The sequence below is a fragment of the Neophocaena asiaeorientalis genome, unplaced genomic scaffold, assembly GCF_003031525.2.
Source record: "Neophocaena asiaeorientalis asiaeorientalis breed wild unplaced genomic scaffold, Neophocaena_asiaeorientalis_V1.1 scaffold150, whole genome shotgun sequence".
NCBI classification, from domain to species: domain Eukaryota; kingdom Metazoa; phylum Chordata; class Mammalia; order Artiodactyla; family Phocoenidae; genus Neophocaena; species Neophocaena asiaeorientalis.
In genome coordinates this window covers 21,845,765-21,860,271 of record NW_020176571.1, presented here as the reverse complement: position 1 = coordinate 21,860,271, position 14,507 = coordinate 21,845,765, and the positions used below count along the sequence as shown (strand labels likewise).

General features: G+C 38.5%; 1 protein-coding gene across 9 annotated transcripts in view; it reads right to left on the bottom strand.

Annotated features, from left to right (window-relative positions):
• The window catches only part of PPFIBP1 (PPFIB scaffold protein 1), a 174,650-nt gene that overhangs the window by 7,698 nt on the left and 152,445 nt on the right, over positions 1-14,507 (bottom strand). For 6 of the 9 annotated variants that reach the window (XM_024733400.1, XM_024733404.1, XM_024733405.1 and 3 more), the window contains 11 exons: positions 13,594-13,709; positions 12,946-13,002; positions 11,602-11,662; positions 11,245-11,274; positions 8,341-8,512; positions 7,831-7,863; positions 5,551-5,701; positions 5,170-5,298; positions 3,167-3,317; positions 2,354-2,465; positions 1,430-1,518 (listed from right to left, as the gene is read on the bottom strand). In XM_024733400.1, the coding sequence (XP_024589168.1) occupies positions 1,430-1,518; positions 2,354-2,465; positions 3,167-3,317; positions 5,170-5,298; positions 5,551-5,701; positions 7,831-7,863; positions 8,341-8,512; positions 11,245-11,274; positions 11,602-11,662; positions 12,946-13,002; positions 13,594-13,709 (1,101 nt within the window). The remainder of the gene's footprint in view (positions 1-1,429; positions 1,519-2,353; positions 2,466-3,166; positions 3,318-5,169; positions 5,299-5,550; positions 5,702-7,830; positions 7,864-8,340; positions 8,513-11,244; positions 11,275-11,601; positions 11,663-12,945; positions 13,003-13,593; positions 13,710-14,507) is intronic. The other 3 variants (XM_024733406.1, XM_024733408.1, XM_024733407.1) reach the window with 1 other exon arrangement.

The following is a 14,507-nucleotide window of genomic DNA, read 5'->3' as shown; positions in this document are numbered from 1 at the left end:
CTTCATCCAGCTTCTTCTAATGTTAACACCTTATATAACCATGACATTCAGCAAAACTAAAAAATTAACACACACAATAATAAAATTCAATTAAACACAGGTTTTATTCAGATTTCACCAGTGTTTCTACTAGGTGCTTTTTCTGACCCAGGATCCAATCCAGGATACCAATTTCAAACAGACTTTTTGTGACTTAGGATTTCCGGGGTCAAATTTTCTAAGGTAATTTATTCTTTTATAGCCACAAAGGTTATACATTTGCCTTTTGTGATTTTCAGCCTTAATTTGCTCACATTCCCACAGGAACATACCCATACCTAGATAGGCAGGCAAACAGGCACAAATGCTCTATGACTTCCTACTACTTTCTAACAGTGGAAACTTGGCTAAGTTACCCAATTTCTCAATTCTTTTGTTTCCTCATCAGAAAGCTGGGGATAACAGAGTGCTGAGAACTGAGTATTAATTATGAGCAAAGTGTTTGAAAGAGTGTCTGGCACACAGTAAGTATGCAACATGCCACACGCTCGTGTTATTTTACCTTCAGTTTACATCATGTGCCCACCACGGTTCAGACTTTGGTTCAGGGATGGAGAAGAAAATGAGCTGAACCCAAAATTTCTTTGATATTGAAAAATTCCTAAATAAGTTAAGTTAGCTGTTTGAAACTTTCAACTTATTTTAAAAAGATACTTGTGGTAGTTGAATCCACAAAAGGCCATTTAAATAAAAGCATCTTAGGCAGAACACTCCTAGTACCATGGAGTCTAGAACAAATCCTCCCGGAACCCATCTTTCCCCACTGCCATAAAGTAGGGAAAAGTCCTTCTACCCATTGGACAGAGTAATGAAGGAATGAGAGTGAAAGCCTATCTCTGCTTTACTCCAGTAAATCCAGCAGAACTGGGTTGAAGTGAGACGGACTGGGGGTTTCAGGAAACAGTGCTCAAAAGTGGAAGGGAAGGGAAAAGAAAGTCCCAGTGGAAGACAAGTCCCAGCCTTTTGAGCGGTCACTGCTTATAGGAACATATCCCTTAGAAACTGCCAGGGCTGCAAAACTTTACATTCTCTCATTTTCAATATTTTTATGACATATAATTCACATAGCATAAACTTTACCCGTTCAAAGTGTACACTTCAATGTCTATGTTATTGTATATATACAAAATCAACTTTTTGGATAACTTAGTTTCAATTAGGTTTCACGTAGCTTAAATGAGGATTTCAACATTTCCCAAGGCTATTGCAATCACCAAATCCTACAACTTCAACTTAGAAAAATATGCCTGCCCCTCTCCTCAAGTTAAAACAACCCCTTCAAACTCCAGTGGAATCACTGTGAAAACACTGTATTTTGCTTACCCTATTTCTGTGTTTTTCAGAGAAAAACAGTTTTATCCCCCCCAAACCCCAGGAGTGAGTTACTTACAACAGTCATGTAATGAAGCATTCGACCATCTACCCGTCCTTCATCAAACTGGGTCTTGTATTGGGGGAGACCAATATCATCCAACCACCCTAAGGATAGAACTGAGTGTCATTAATGAGCCACAGAACAACCATTCTTGTGATGAAAAAGAGAAAACCATAATTCAAAAAGATACATGTACCACAATGTTCACTGCAGCACTATTTACAATAGCCAGGACATGGAACCAACCTAAATGTCCATCCACAGATGAATGGATAAAGAAGATGTGGCGCATATATACAATGGGATATTACTCAGCCATAAAAGGAAATGAAATTGAGTTATTTGTAGTGAGGTGGATGGACCTAGAGTCTGTCATACAGAGTCAAGTAAGTCAGAAAGAGAAAAACAAATACCGTCTGCTAACGCATATATATGGAATCTAAGAAAAAAAAAAAAGGTACTGATGAACCTAGTTGCAGGGTAGGAATAAAGAGGTAGACATAGAGAGTGGACTTGAGGACATAGGGTGGGAGGGGGAAGCTGGGGCGAAGTGAGAGTAGCATCGACATATACACACTACCGGATGTAAAACAGTTGGCTGGTGGGAAGCAGCAGCATAGCACAGGGAGATGGGCTCGGTGCTTTGCGATGACACAGAGGGGTGGGATAAGGAGGATGGGAGGCAGGCTCAAGAGGGAGGGGATGTGGGGACATGTGTATGCATACGGCTGATTCGCTTTGTTGTGCAACAGAAACTAACACAGTAATGGGAAGCAATTGTACTCCAATAAAGATCTATCAAAAAAACCAAAAAACCAAAACAAAACAACAAAAAAGAAAAAGCAGCTCTGTGTGTGTGTGTGTGTGTGTGTGTGTGTGTGTGTGTGTGTGTGTATAAAATTCATTCGTTCACTCATTCATGGATTTAAAACCTCTTACTAGTGACCCAGTTGAAATCCAGCTTTCCATGATTGGTTTCTTCTTCGGATCCCAGGGCTTGCAGTGCCAGCTGGAGTTTCTTTCGATGAAGTAAATGCTTGATTCCAAGTTCCTGAATTAATAAAAAGAAAACACTGGCATTACAACTCTGTCAACATGGGCTGGATGCCACTGGCAAAGGATGCAAATTCCTCGAAAGTCAAGCCAGCATTGAAGACCCAATAATTACATTAAATCAGAATACTAACCCAGGCTGTAACATGTTGCTGAACAAAAGGCCCCTAGAAAGACCACTGCAGTTGTTTTAGTGGTATGTTAGATATTCCCCACTAGGCTCCTTCCTTTGCAAGATAGGAACTGTAGCATGCATAACAGAAATTCTACCCCTATTTTGTACTAAATGTTTTGTACTAAATGGGAAGAAATGTTAAATAGCTGTACATTAAGTGTAGGGCTCTTTTTTTTCCCTTTTGCAAAGTGAAATTGAATCGCATATATTACACTGAAAAGATGGACCAATGATAAAGCCACAGAATGGTTTTGAGAAATATGAACTGAAGCTTTATTATTATGTCTATATAATTATTTTTTCATTAAAATGCCCAGGGGCTTAAGTGTTTCATAAGGAATCATTAAGACCAGGTCCTCCCTTTAAGTCCATGAGCTAAAATAATCATGAAGCAGAAACTCAGACTTTTTCTAGAATACTTACTGGCTCTACCCACTCCCCTTTTTGGAATATAAAACAAATCTACATTCATATTCCTCTCTCTCTCTCTCTCCATTGTGCAAACAAAATAGAGAAGCATTCACCTTCTCTAGATCTTGCTGAGAAGCCTGCAAAAGCGTTTGGCCAGATGCAATCCAGCGCTTGCCAGAGTTCAGGTAGGACCCCAAGCCCTGTTCCACAAGCCAATTGCAAACCTGTTCCTTGGTCCACTTGGCAAATGGCATATCCAAGTCACTACAGGAAAATGAACAATCGCATGAAAAACAATTAAAAGCCAATCCGCTAAGTTACCATCGGGGCTGAACAACTGCATATTCAATAGACATGGAGATTCCCTGGTGATACACATTTGACTATGGGAAGCCTAATTTTTAGTACATATTTGGTGGAGTAAGTGATACTGGAGATGAAAGCTCCCTTGTAAGACCACAGTCTTCGTGTCAAACAAAATCACTAAAGATTCATCATGATTTAACATGTTTTATAGAAGAAGACTGAGTTAAACCAACAGCTCAAGTTATTATACTACTTTCAGCTAATGTTGTTTAGAGATTGAAGTTACAATTAGAAAACACTAGGCCAGACTGAAAGAAACTCAAGTCTAACTTGAATTAACTTTAGTAGAATTACGGTTTCTCTCCAGATGGTATTCAATGAGAAGAGGGCAATATGCCATCACTGAGTACGAGAAAGTACAATCAAAGTAAATTTCTGCTTTCTTTTACTATTTTTTTAATTAATTAATTTTTTTCTATCAAAGTATAGTTGACTTACAATGTTGTGTTAGTTTCTTTTACTGTTTTTACAAGTAGTGTTCCTGTTTGGAAAAAAAATGTGGCGATGAACGAAATTTTTTTTTTTAAACAGCACAAGCAAGTCCTCTTCTGTGTACAAAGAGAACATATGGCAAATGAGACTGTTTGGTATTTGAAGAAGGCCAAAGAGAGTTTCCTCCTTGATGAAACTTGTGCCCAGCATTCTGCCTGGGTGGGAAGGACCATGTGTAAAAGGTTTCTAGCCCATTATCATCTTAAAAGATTTAGTATCAATGATTTGTGCTATATATTTGCCAACTCCACCCTCTTTTATGTTGAGCAAATCAACATAGCAGTTCCAAAACAGCCCTAAACTGTGATAAGGGTGTAGGAAAAGTTCTTAGAGTCTTAATAGATAAAAACATTACACAGTCCTGATAAATTGAAGAATTCGGAGAGAATATATGTCTTTTAAGTGTTTTCACAGACTGTATCAATTACTAATGTTTACTGAACAGTTATTATTTGCCAGATACTTAACACACGTTAACTCATTTAATCGTCACAATCATCTTTTGGGGTAAGTACTAATTCATACTATGGGAAACAGAGGTGCAGAGCATGGAAGCAATTGCTCAAGGTCACTCAGCTTGTAGGAAGCGGAGAAGCCAGAAATCAGGTCCAAGCAGTCTGTCTCTAGAACCTATTCTTTTTTTTTTAAAGTAAAGTACAGCTGAGTCAGTGTTGTGTTAATTTCCAGTGTACAGCAAAGTAATTCAGGTATACATATATATCTATCTATATATTACTTTTTCATATTCGTTTCCATTCTGCTTTATTACAGGCTGTTGAATATAGTTCCCTGTGCTACACAGTAGGACCTTGTTGTTTATCCATCCTATATATAATGGTTTGCATCTGCTAATCCCAAACTCCCAATCCATCCCTCCCCCGCCTCCCCTCCCCCTTGGCAACCACAAGTCTGTAGAACCTATTCTTAACCATTATGCTATCCCATCTTTCCAGAGCTATGCTTTAGAGTACTAATAACTGTTTTCTATGTAAAATTTAAGAGCCATTCTAGTACAGATGCTGCTGATACTTTAGCTCTGGGTCCTCACCTAGCTCACAGAGCCCTCATCTTCTGTACAGTTTTTCACCAACCACAGCCGAATTGCACTGCTCTAAAGGTGATGGAGCCTTCCACAAGGCACAGCAGTAAGCAATGGATTTGACTGTCTAACCCAGGGTCAATACTAACACCACAGGTGCTCACGAGACCTTGATGCTTGGGTAGAGATGCAAAAGACCCTTTGTTTGACTGTTCTTACCTGTTAGATTGTCCCAAATCTCGAGACCAACCCAGTCGGGGTCCTGCAGTTGCCCTTGTCCCTCCTCTTTTGAATTCAGGCTCAGACATGTCATCTGGGTTAAATGTAGTTGATTGACTTCTCCTGAGTCTGAAAAGAAGACACAACACATTAGACCTGAGGAAGCCTTCGACTTTAATCAGAACATTTTAAACCGACGCTTGCGTATGGTTAGAATAGACATTTGGATTTAAACTTTAACTGAGATTCAATGAGTTAATGAATCCCAATCTCCATCCACAAAAGGATCACAAAAGCCTTACAATTTCGTAACTATTTTCAGCCAATTTCCCATTTACGCCTACATTTGAGCCACATATAGGACAAAGCTCTGTTACTTACTTTCCAAAGAGTCTCATGATACCCCTAGATTTCTTTTTGGAATCCGGCGACGGTGGCGATATCTGGAAGGGACTGCTCCCCTGTGGATCTTTTGGCTGAGACGACATACCAGCCAGATCTAAGTGCTCAGGTGTCTCCTTCTCTGTTTCAGCTATTCCAAGAACAGGATACAAACTTGGTGAATTTTAAAATATGGAATGAACATGACTAGATGTTAACCTCCTTGGTTTAAGCAACTGTTAAGAATTCTTCTGTTGGCCTATAAACCAGTGACTTACAAAGAACACCCTGCAAATATTAAAAATGGAACACAAATCTATGTTCTGCTCTACAGCCTACTCTATTGTGTACCAAGTTCATTGACTTACAAATTACAACTTCTTCGAGATTCAAAGGTGGGATAGGATTACCATATTCTTTCCTTGACTGATCTGAATTCGTAATGAAATTATACTCAATCTTGCTACAGCACTTGGTACTGTTGACTACCTCCTCCAAAACTGTCATCTCCTTTAGCTTCCTGACATGACATGCTTCTAGATCTGTCATCTGAAAGTTTCTTTGCTGTACCACTGTTTTCTCTTCTTCTTCCACTCCAAGATTCTGTCCTGGGCTCCCTCTGCACGATCTTTTGACAAGCTCACGCACTCTATGCTCAGCACGAAATGATGGCTTTGCTCATTTATAAGCAGCTGGTATCAGAATCTCTGAGCCTAATAATCTCTCTCCCCAGCTTCAGCATCTGAATGTCTGTGGATATTCCCAATTTGATGTGCCAGGGATATCTTGGACTCAACAAATCCATCCAATTTTCCTGAGAGTCTTCTCTTACATTTTTGTATTTCATATTGCATTAATACTAGTTCATTTTCTCCCTGTTATTCCAGTCCAAACTCTGTCATTTTCTTTTCATTCCCTCCTTTCCTTTGGCATTTACATCAAATTGTTTACCAAGTCCTGGCAATTCTTTATATAAGAAATGTATTCCTATTTATAATGTAATGTTTCAGACACTGAGAGAAGAATGAACTGGGTCTTCATAAATTTTTCATTTGGTATAAATCAATGCCAGCTGATTCTGCCATCAAACAATAACATCCAAGTCTGCTACTCTCAGACCTCCTAGCATCAACTGTCCTAGTTCTTTTAGCTGTCTTTTAACAGACGATCCCACACTAGCAAACACAAGGAATGCTGTTTCCTCAATGTGAGAATGTGCACTTTTATACAGCAAAGTAAAAGTTGTACAAAAACCACAGGGACAGTGTTTCAGCAAGATCTGAAAGTTGCAGAGGCTGACTTTTCTATGAAGCAGAGCCGTGATTACAGGTTATGGTAAGCAGCATTTGCCTCTTAGCCTTGACAATGTGTTTCTTCTAAGAAAGATGCAAAAACATTTGAAAATAGTTGTCTGAAGAGATCATTTTTATTCACCCTGTGTTCATTCTGGACATTTAAGGGTACAGAGAGAAGTCACCTTTGCTGATCTACATGAATACCTCTGTGGATATCTATACAAGGTAATAGGACCTATTGGGAAAACCCAAAAGAACATTTCCATTCAACCCCTACAGCCATGACGGTTACAGGTGTCCCTGAAAATGCTGCCCAGCCCAGCTTTATTTTAAAAGCATCCTGTTTTTATTTTTATTTTGAGGATTTTTCTCCTACTGTATTCTGCCCTTTAAAGAGGAAAACTGAGCTTCCCCTCTCCTAAAATCGCTTTGGGGGTGACTCCTCAGATATCGCATAAAGTTACCTCTGCTGTCACTAAATGTCACCCGCAACTTCAAAGCAATAATGCGTCAGAAGAATGTTCCCCTAAGAGAAGTTAGTCTAAAATGAACATCTTCAATGTCTTCCACAGACCTGTTTGGCTACAAACATTTCTTTCTGGAGGCTGGGGAAACGTTACCACGGAGAAGGAGTCGCAAGGCCCCGAGAGTTAGTGTGATGTGATATGTGCTTCGGGGTGAACGAGCTGGATTTATGACACCAGGGCACTCCTGCCCTGCACTCGGATGGCCACTGGGCACATCTAGGTCCTCGCAGAGCTGCTCGCAAGGTGCCATTAGCATGGGTTACAGCAGCGTTTAGGCTTGGAAGCAAAGGCTCTATAGAGAGTCCTTTTGAGCGGAAGGTGAAAGGAACACTCTGGAGTAGAGGACTCCGTTTTCTGATGCTGCCAGCTCACTTTCTAGAGATGACAGACGCCCAAGAGCAGGGATTAGCGCGGCTGGGAGCGAGGCGCCGGCGAAGAGGCATGCAGGGGTACGGTACCTAAGGTGGGTGCACTGGCACTTCGCTTACGATCTTCAGAAATCCCAACAACGCACACAATCACACGCAGCCCAATGGAGAGAACACAGGGGAACGACAAAATGAGACACAGATCAAACTCCTGCTCATAAAATACACACGGTGGGAGGGAAGGCGGGCACCGCACTGTGCTTCCCACGCTACACACAGACTCCATTAGCTGTGTCAATATGGGGTTAATTTTATCCTCTTTCGGAATAGATGGGAAACTGCTTGTAATGACGTCAGACAGAATCACAGTTTTTGGTCTTTCCTCTAAGTTTACACCCAGAACAGAGAGCAGGGTGAGAAAGTCCACACTATCTTTACCTCTGAATTAAGCCCATGGAAGCATTTTTTGCTAACTTTTCCCCCAAGTCATTCACCGTCATTTCTGAGAAAGAGAAATGTACAAATAGATGAATAAGGGAAAAGATAGATCTTTTCCTCACTCTGGAAGAATTAAGGCAAAGGCATTTTGGCCACACATACCCAAGTTTGGCGCACTTGCTGTCCTCTTGTTACTTTTGATTTTAAAAAAGCCACGACCAAAGGAAGATCTGGTTTTTCGAGTGCCAAAGGGATTGTCATCCACAGAGGCATTGTGTCCCGGAGCTTTGTGAGGGAGGCTCCCAAATGGGCTACTTTCTACCAGAGCTTTAGCCTGAAAGAGAAGTGATAAGAAATGTGACACAGCATGGATGTGCGTCATTATTAGTACGTGCCCGGCACAGTACTAAATATGTTACACACGTGATTTTATTTAAAAGAATAACTGAACTAACAAATTGACTACGAACGTCACATGCCTTGTTAGAGGTTAAAAAAGGTCAGTTCTGAAAGCTACTTAAGGAACAACAACAAAGACATGTTCATCTCTGATCTTAATCTATGTATTTAGGGCTTTAAATATTTAGGACAGATTTAGACATTCTCAAATTTTATTTTAATTTTATTTGCCTCACAGACATGGAGATAAAATATTATGTAACTAGCAGTAGATTTCCTACTTTTCTATCATTTATGACAAAGATTTGGCTACGATACAGTTCTCAGTCTTTATAACTACATCGGTAGAAGCCCAATATAATGTAATTATTCTATAAAGTAGGCATTAGTCCCAAGCTTCTATACAAGCAGTATAAAGAGTTTCTACTCCAGTTATTTTAAATATTCCTCTCAAAGAATTAATAATAAAATGAAAGCAAAATCAGCAACTGCTTAAAATATATATTTTTTGAAACAGGATTCTGGGTTATATTCACATCTTGCCTGTGAGTTACCAAACACGGATCACCAGTTTCAAAGACTGTGATACGTTCAGATACGCTTAACTAAACCCACTAAAATTAAATTTTTCTTGATCGATTCAGAAGCCACTTCAGATCTTTACAATATCTCAGGATCGTTTTCAAGAACTTCAATTGTGATTTTTAAATACAGGCATACCTCATTTTATTGCATCTCGCTTTATCGTGCCTCGTAGATATTGTGTTTTTACAAACTGAAAGTTTGTGGCAACCCTGCATTGGTGCCATTTTTCCAAGAGCTTTTGCTCATTTTGTGTCCCTATGTCACATTTTGGTAATTCTCACAATATTTCAAACTTTTTCATTATTATATGGAGATCTGTGACATGACTTTTGATGTTACTATTGCAAAAAGATTACAACTTGCTTAAGGCTCAGATGAGAGTTAGCGTTTTTCAGCAATAAAGCACTTTTTAATGAAGGTATGTACATTGCCTTTTTTTACACATACTGCTACTGCAGATGTAACAGACTACAGTAGAGTGTAAACATAAATTTTATATGCACTGGGAAACCAAAGAATTTGTGTGACTCACTTTATTGCAACATTTATTTCATTGCAATATCTGCATTATTATGGTGGCCTGGACCTGCACCTGCAATATCTCCGAGGTATGCCTGTAGCTTATTTTTGAGCTTTTTGGTTATTTGAATTGGCAGTTATAGTAACATGGTCTCTTATATTGTTTTAGTACTATCCAAGGATTCTTTTGTTTGCATGTTCTCATTTCTTGAACATCTCTTGTCCTCTCTTTCTTTTTTGAAGAAGTGGAGAGAAGGGTGGGGGGATACGGGCTTTTAAGGTGGTTATTTTCCTCTATATATCTACCATTCATAGTAACTAAAAATGTACAAATGCCACAATGCAGTGGTACTGTTATCTATGTCTTAATGCTGATGCCAAAATCATTTCACACCACTTATTGAATTAGCAAGACAAAAAGAACATTGGCTTGAATTACAGCTGTGTCCACTGTCTGTGTTTTGTCAGTTATATGTATATCACAACTCAAGGCACTAAGAGCCAACAGTCAAGGGACTGCATCTGGGGATAGTATGTCTACCGGACCGTGACCTGTGCAAGGTTAATGACCGAAAATCAGACGAAAGAAGAACCAGAGCCCATGCCGATGATGTGTTTAAAAATACCAGAATGTTAGCTGTAGATGGACAGTGGCTATATAAAATAAACAGCTGGTGATCTTTCTAAGAAGGGCTTTCTGTGAAGTCTAAGGAAGGCCGGGTATGGTCATTATGATCATCAAATAGCGTGAATGGGAGTTTGGGGCTTTGTTTTTGTTGTTTTCAATAACTTACTGAGGTGAAAGTCATATAACATAAAAGTAACTATTTTAATATTCTTTTTTCCTTTTTTTTTTTTTTAAACCCCACATTTGTTTATTTATTTATTTTTGGCTGTGTTGGGTCTTCGTTTCTATGCGAGGGCTTTCTCTAGTTGTGGCAAGCGGGGGCCACTCTTCATCGCGGTGCGCGGGCCTCTCACTATTGCGGCCTCTCTTATTGTGGAGCACAGGCTCAGTAGTTGTGGCTCACAGGCCTAGTTGCTCCGCGGCATGTGGGATCTTCCCAGACCAAGGCTCGAACCAGCGTCCCCTGCATTAGCAGGCAGATTCTCAACCACTGCGCCACCAGGGAAGCCCCAAAAGTAACTATTTTAAAGTGAGCAATTCTGTGGCATTTATCACATTCACAGTGTTGTGTAACCAACACCTCTATCTAGTTCCAAAACATTTCCATCATTCTAAAGTAAAACTTACTCACTAAGCAGTTTCTCCCCATTCGTCTCTTGCCAACCTCTGGCAACCATCAGTCTGTGTTCTATCTCTACGGATTTACTTATTCTAGTATTTCACATAGATGGATTCATGTCATATGTGATCTTTTGTGTTGGGCTTCATTCATTTGGCATGTTTTGCAGATTCTGAGAGTTTTGGTTTATTGGAGACATTTAAGCAGTCTTACGTATTATGTATTAAGCAGTCTTATGTATTATGTATTAGGAAGTCTACTACGCATATTAGAACTCCCAAACATTTTTACATTGTAATCTGGACATAAAAATTACCTCTGAAGTCTTCGGAATAGACTCCTTTTCCTGTTCAAAACAACAACAGTATTTAAGATTGTTATAGGAATCCTTTATCTAGTCAGAATTTCTCACATATATATAATTCAACAAATTAAAATCAATTTACATCTATTCCTAAGGTACAAAATCTCACCTTCATTTATTTCCTACAATGTTTTATTAAAGTCTCCACTTTGGGCTTTACTTTCAATCTTTTATACTCATATTTCTTAATATTTATCATTAACTATGGTATCTAATAATTTTCCATTATTGAAACCACAAACAGGGAAAGATGAAGATTCCTAAATGTTTTCTTCTCAGGGTAACAGACAGAAAAAACACAGGACCAACCCCGTCTGATGACTCTTTCTTCAGATTGCCCAGGCTGCTAGACTTTTGCAGACTTGAAGTTCTAAAAATAACAATAATGACAATTATCATTAATAATAAGTGGCTCTGGTGTCCCTGTTTCTAAGTAGAATGCCTGGGAAAGAAACTAAGATTGTATGTGAGTGGAAACCTGGAAATAAAAGAAAATCTGGATTTAGGCAGTCACTTATGTGCTTAACTAAATTATAATGTTCAGTTCTTTTAAAAGCAGGGGTGGTTAACGGCCCTGCCAATAACTCTAAATGTTCCGCACATGTCAGAATAGCTGGAAAAACACTTAGGACTATCCTGTGATGTAAATATTTGAAAATAAACCAGTGTTTTCCATGGACTAGTGGCGTATCCGTTGCAAATACACATTCACACCAGGGACTTTTAAAATACTCGTGTACTTTTTATATATAATACTCCTAATGAAAATACAGGACAGACGTTTTACTTTCCAATTTACAAAGGAATCAATTTTCTGAGTCTGGCAAAGCACTTCATTTTACAGTTCTAATCAAGCATCATAGAGGAATCCCTATTGTTGCCTATAATAACTCACTTACAATCCTAGTAAAGGCAGAGTGACAGTGTGAACATCTGGACAGCCTTTCTCTTTCACATAAGTAGCATTCAATTATACGGAGCTGGTGTTACTCAAAAACTGAAGGCAGGAGTATGTGACCAGTTTAAAAACAGAGGGAAAAAAGTAACATCTTTGCTCTAAGACACAGAATAATATACTACACCAACAAAACCTTTACAAGGCATTTCTCATGTATTTATGTGTAAATAAGTTGCTAGAAATGTCGACTACCAAATACAGTAAAAGATAATGGAGAGCAAAGAAAAGATCTCATCTTGGAGTACTGCTCTGAAAATAGATTTTCCTAATGTAATACAGACATTAACTTGGATAAACTTAGCTATTAGGTCAGTTTATTAAGTTGAAAGTGCAAAAAACCATGGCAGCCTTGCCAGCCATCGCATCATTCTCTGCGATGCTTTTCTGATACACTTATATCCAGAATATAAGTCAGTACAAAAATGAAATTAAAAGCACTGAACTTCAAATGAAAACTGATGAAGAAAGGCTATGATGGCAGAAACCTGGCACGAGATAATGGTAAAAGAGCCAGTGTTGATGTGTTACTTTACAAACCCCTCTCCACGCCCCCCGACCCGATCATTACGGCTGCATTAGTTCATTCATGCCTCAGAGTCATTTGCTTTTAATACTAATCATTGTTAGTGTAACAGAAGCTTCCTCTTTCCCAAGCATCAATCATATTTTTTTACATTTGATAAAACAGAACTTACGAAAGACTATCGCATAGTTGAGTTTCAACAGCAGAACCAAGGATTAGTTTCCCATCACTAAAATATTAAAGAAAAAAGGTATTTATGAGCTTCATAAAACAAAAAAAAGACCATACATATTCCAACTGAACAGAATTGTCAAAAAACAAAAAACTATGCAAGGACAGTTATTTCTCTATTTTTTGATATTCTATTTAATTTTACTTGATCTAATTGTAAGATTAGGCAATTAATTTGGGAAGATGGTCCCCCCAAATTCTATTTGCCTACAGAGGAACTACTGTATCCCTCTCCTGTCTCCTACACAGCGTCTTCCAAACAGCCTCAGGCACATACATGACTGCCTCTATTCTGCTTGCAATCCTTTGATGGCCACCTATGACCTAGGATATAAAATCCAAGTTCCCTAAAATCCCTCTCTAACCTAATCAGCACACCTCCCCAGTCTCATCTCCAGTTACTTCCTACTTCACACCTTTTATTTTAATAATACAGAACTGCATGGGGTTCCCTGGTACAAGTCTTGCTGTTTCTTGCTTCTCTGGGTAAAAGATTATATCTGAAAATAAATGCAGTGCACCCCTGCTTTTGGTGGATCTACTTTTCTGGGTATTTATATCGTAGTGTTAGATCATAAGTGACATATACTTCTCCTCAAATGAAGTCTCTGGCTTAGGAGGTAATTTCACTTTTTCAGAAGTTTCCAAGCCTTTAGATGCTGGCAATAATGAAGGGATTGAAACTTGCAAGATGCTGGTGTGGAACTGTAATATAATAATAAAAGGCCAAAAATCAATCCAACAAACAAACGAAACACAAGCCACAGAGTAACAAAAAATAAGTAAGACAATTAAGGGGTCTATTTATGGCTAAAATTTCATACACCTGTGTTTAGAACTCTATTCTTATATTTATAAAATGGTTTCAGTACATAAACACCTGTAAATGTTAATCAGAGAAAACATTCTGGAAGAAAGTAATTTTTGAACTTGCTTCTGAAGAAGACACTGAATATTGAGAATAAGACATAATAAATACCATTAAGTAAGTTAATAGTAAAATCTAACAACTTTAAGCCCTGGTTGAAATCTTGGCCTTGACACACTTGCCTAAGTGACCTTGACCTTAGGCAATCACTTAACTGCCTTAAACTTAGGTGAGTCAGTTTTCTCCTCTGTAAAATGACAATGACAATGCCTACCTTACAGGGTTGCAATGATTTTAGATGAGATTTGGTTAAAGAGCTTCGTAAACAAAGCACTATTTCCATTTTAATTTCTACCACTAGTCTAATACAGAACATTGGTCAAGCCAGTTAATTATTATTCTATATGTGAACAAGCTGACTAACTTCGATGAACAGGATTGACAAAAGGTGCAATTAAAACAAGTTATAGTAGACTTTGTGGCTACACCACTTAAACCACGTTGATTAATAGTAACAATATTATAGCAAAAACAACAAAAAAACATAATACATTTCCCCCCAGAAATGCTTTGTATATCCTAAGGATGGATTAGTCAGAGGATTTCTAAACACTGGTTTTCAGTAATTTCTGACA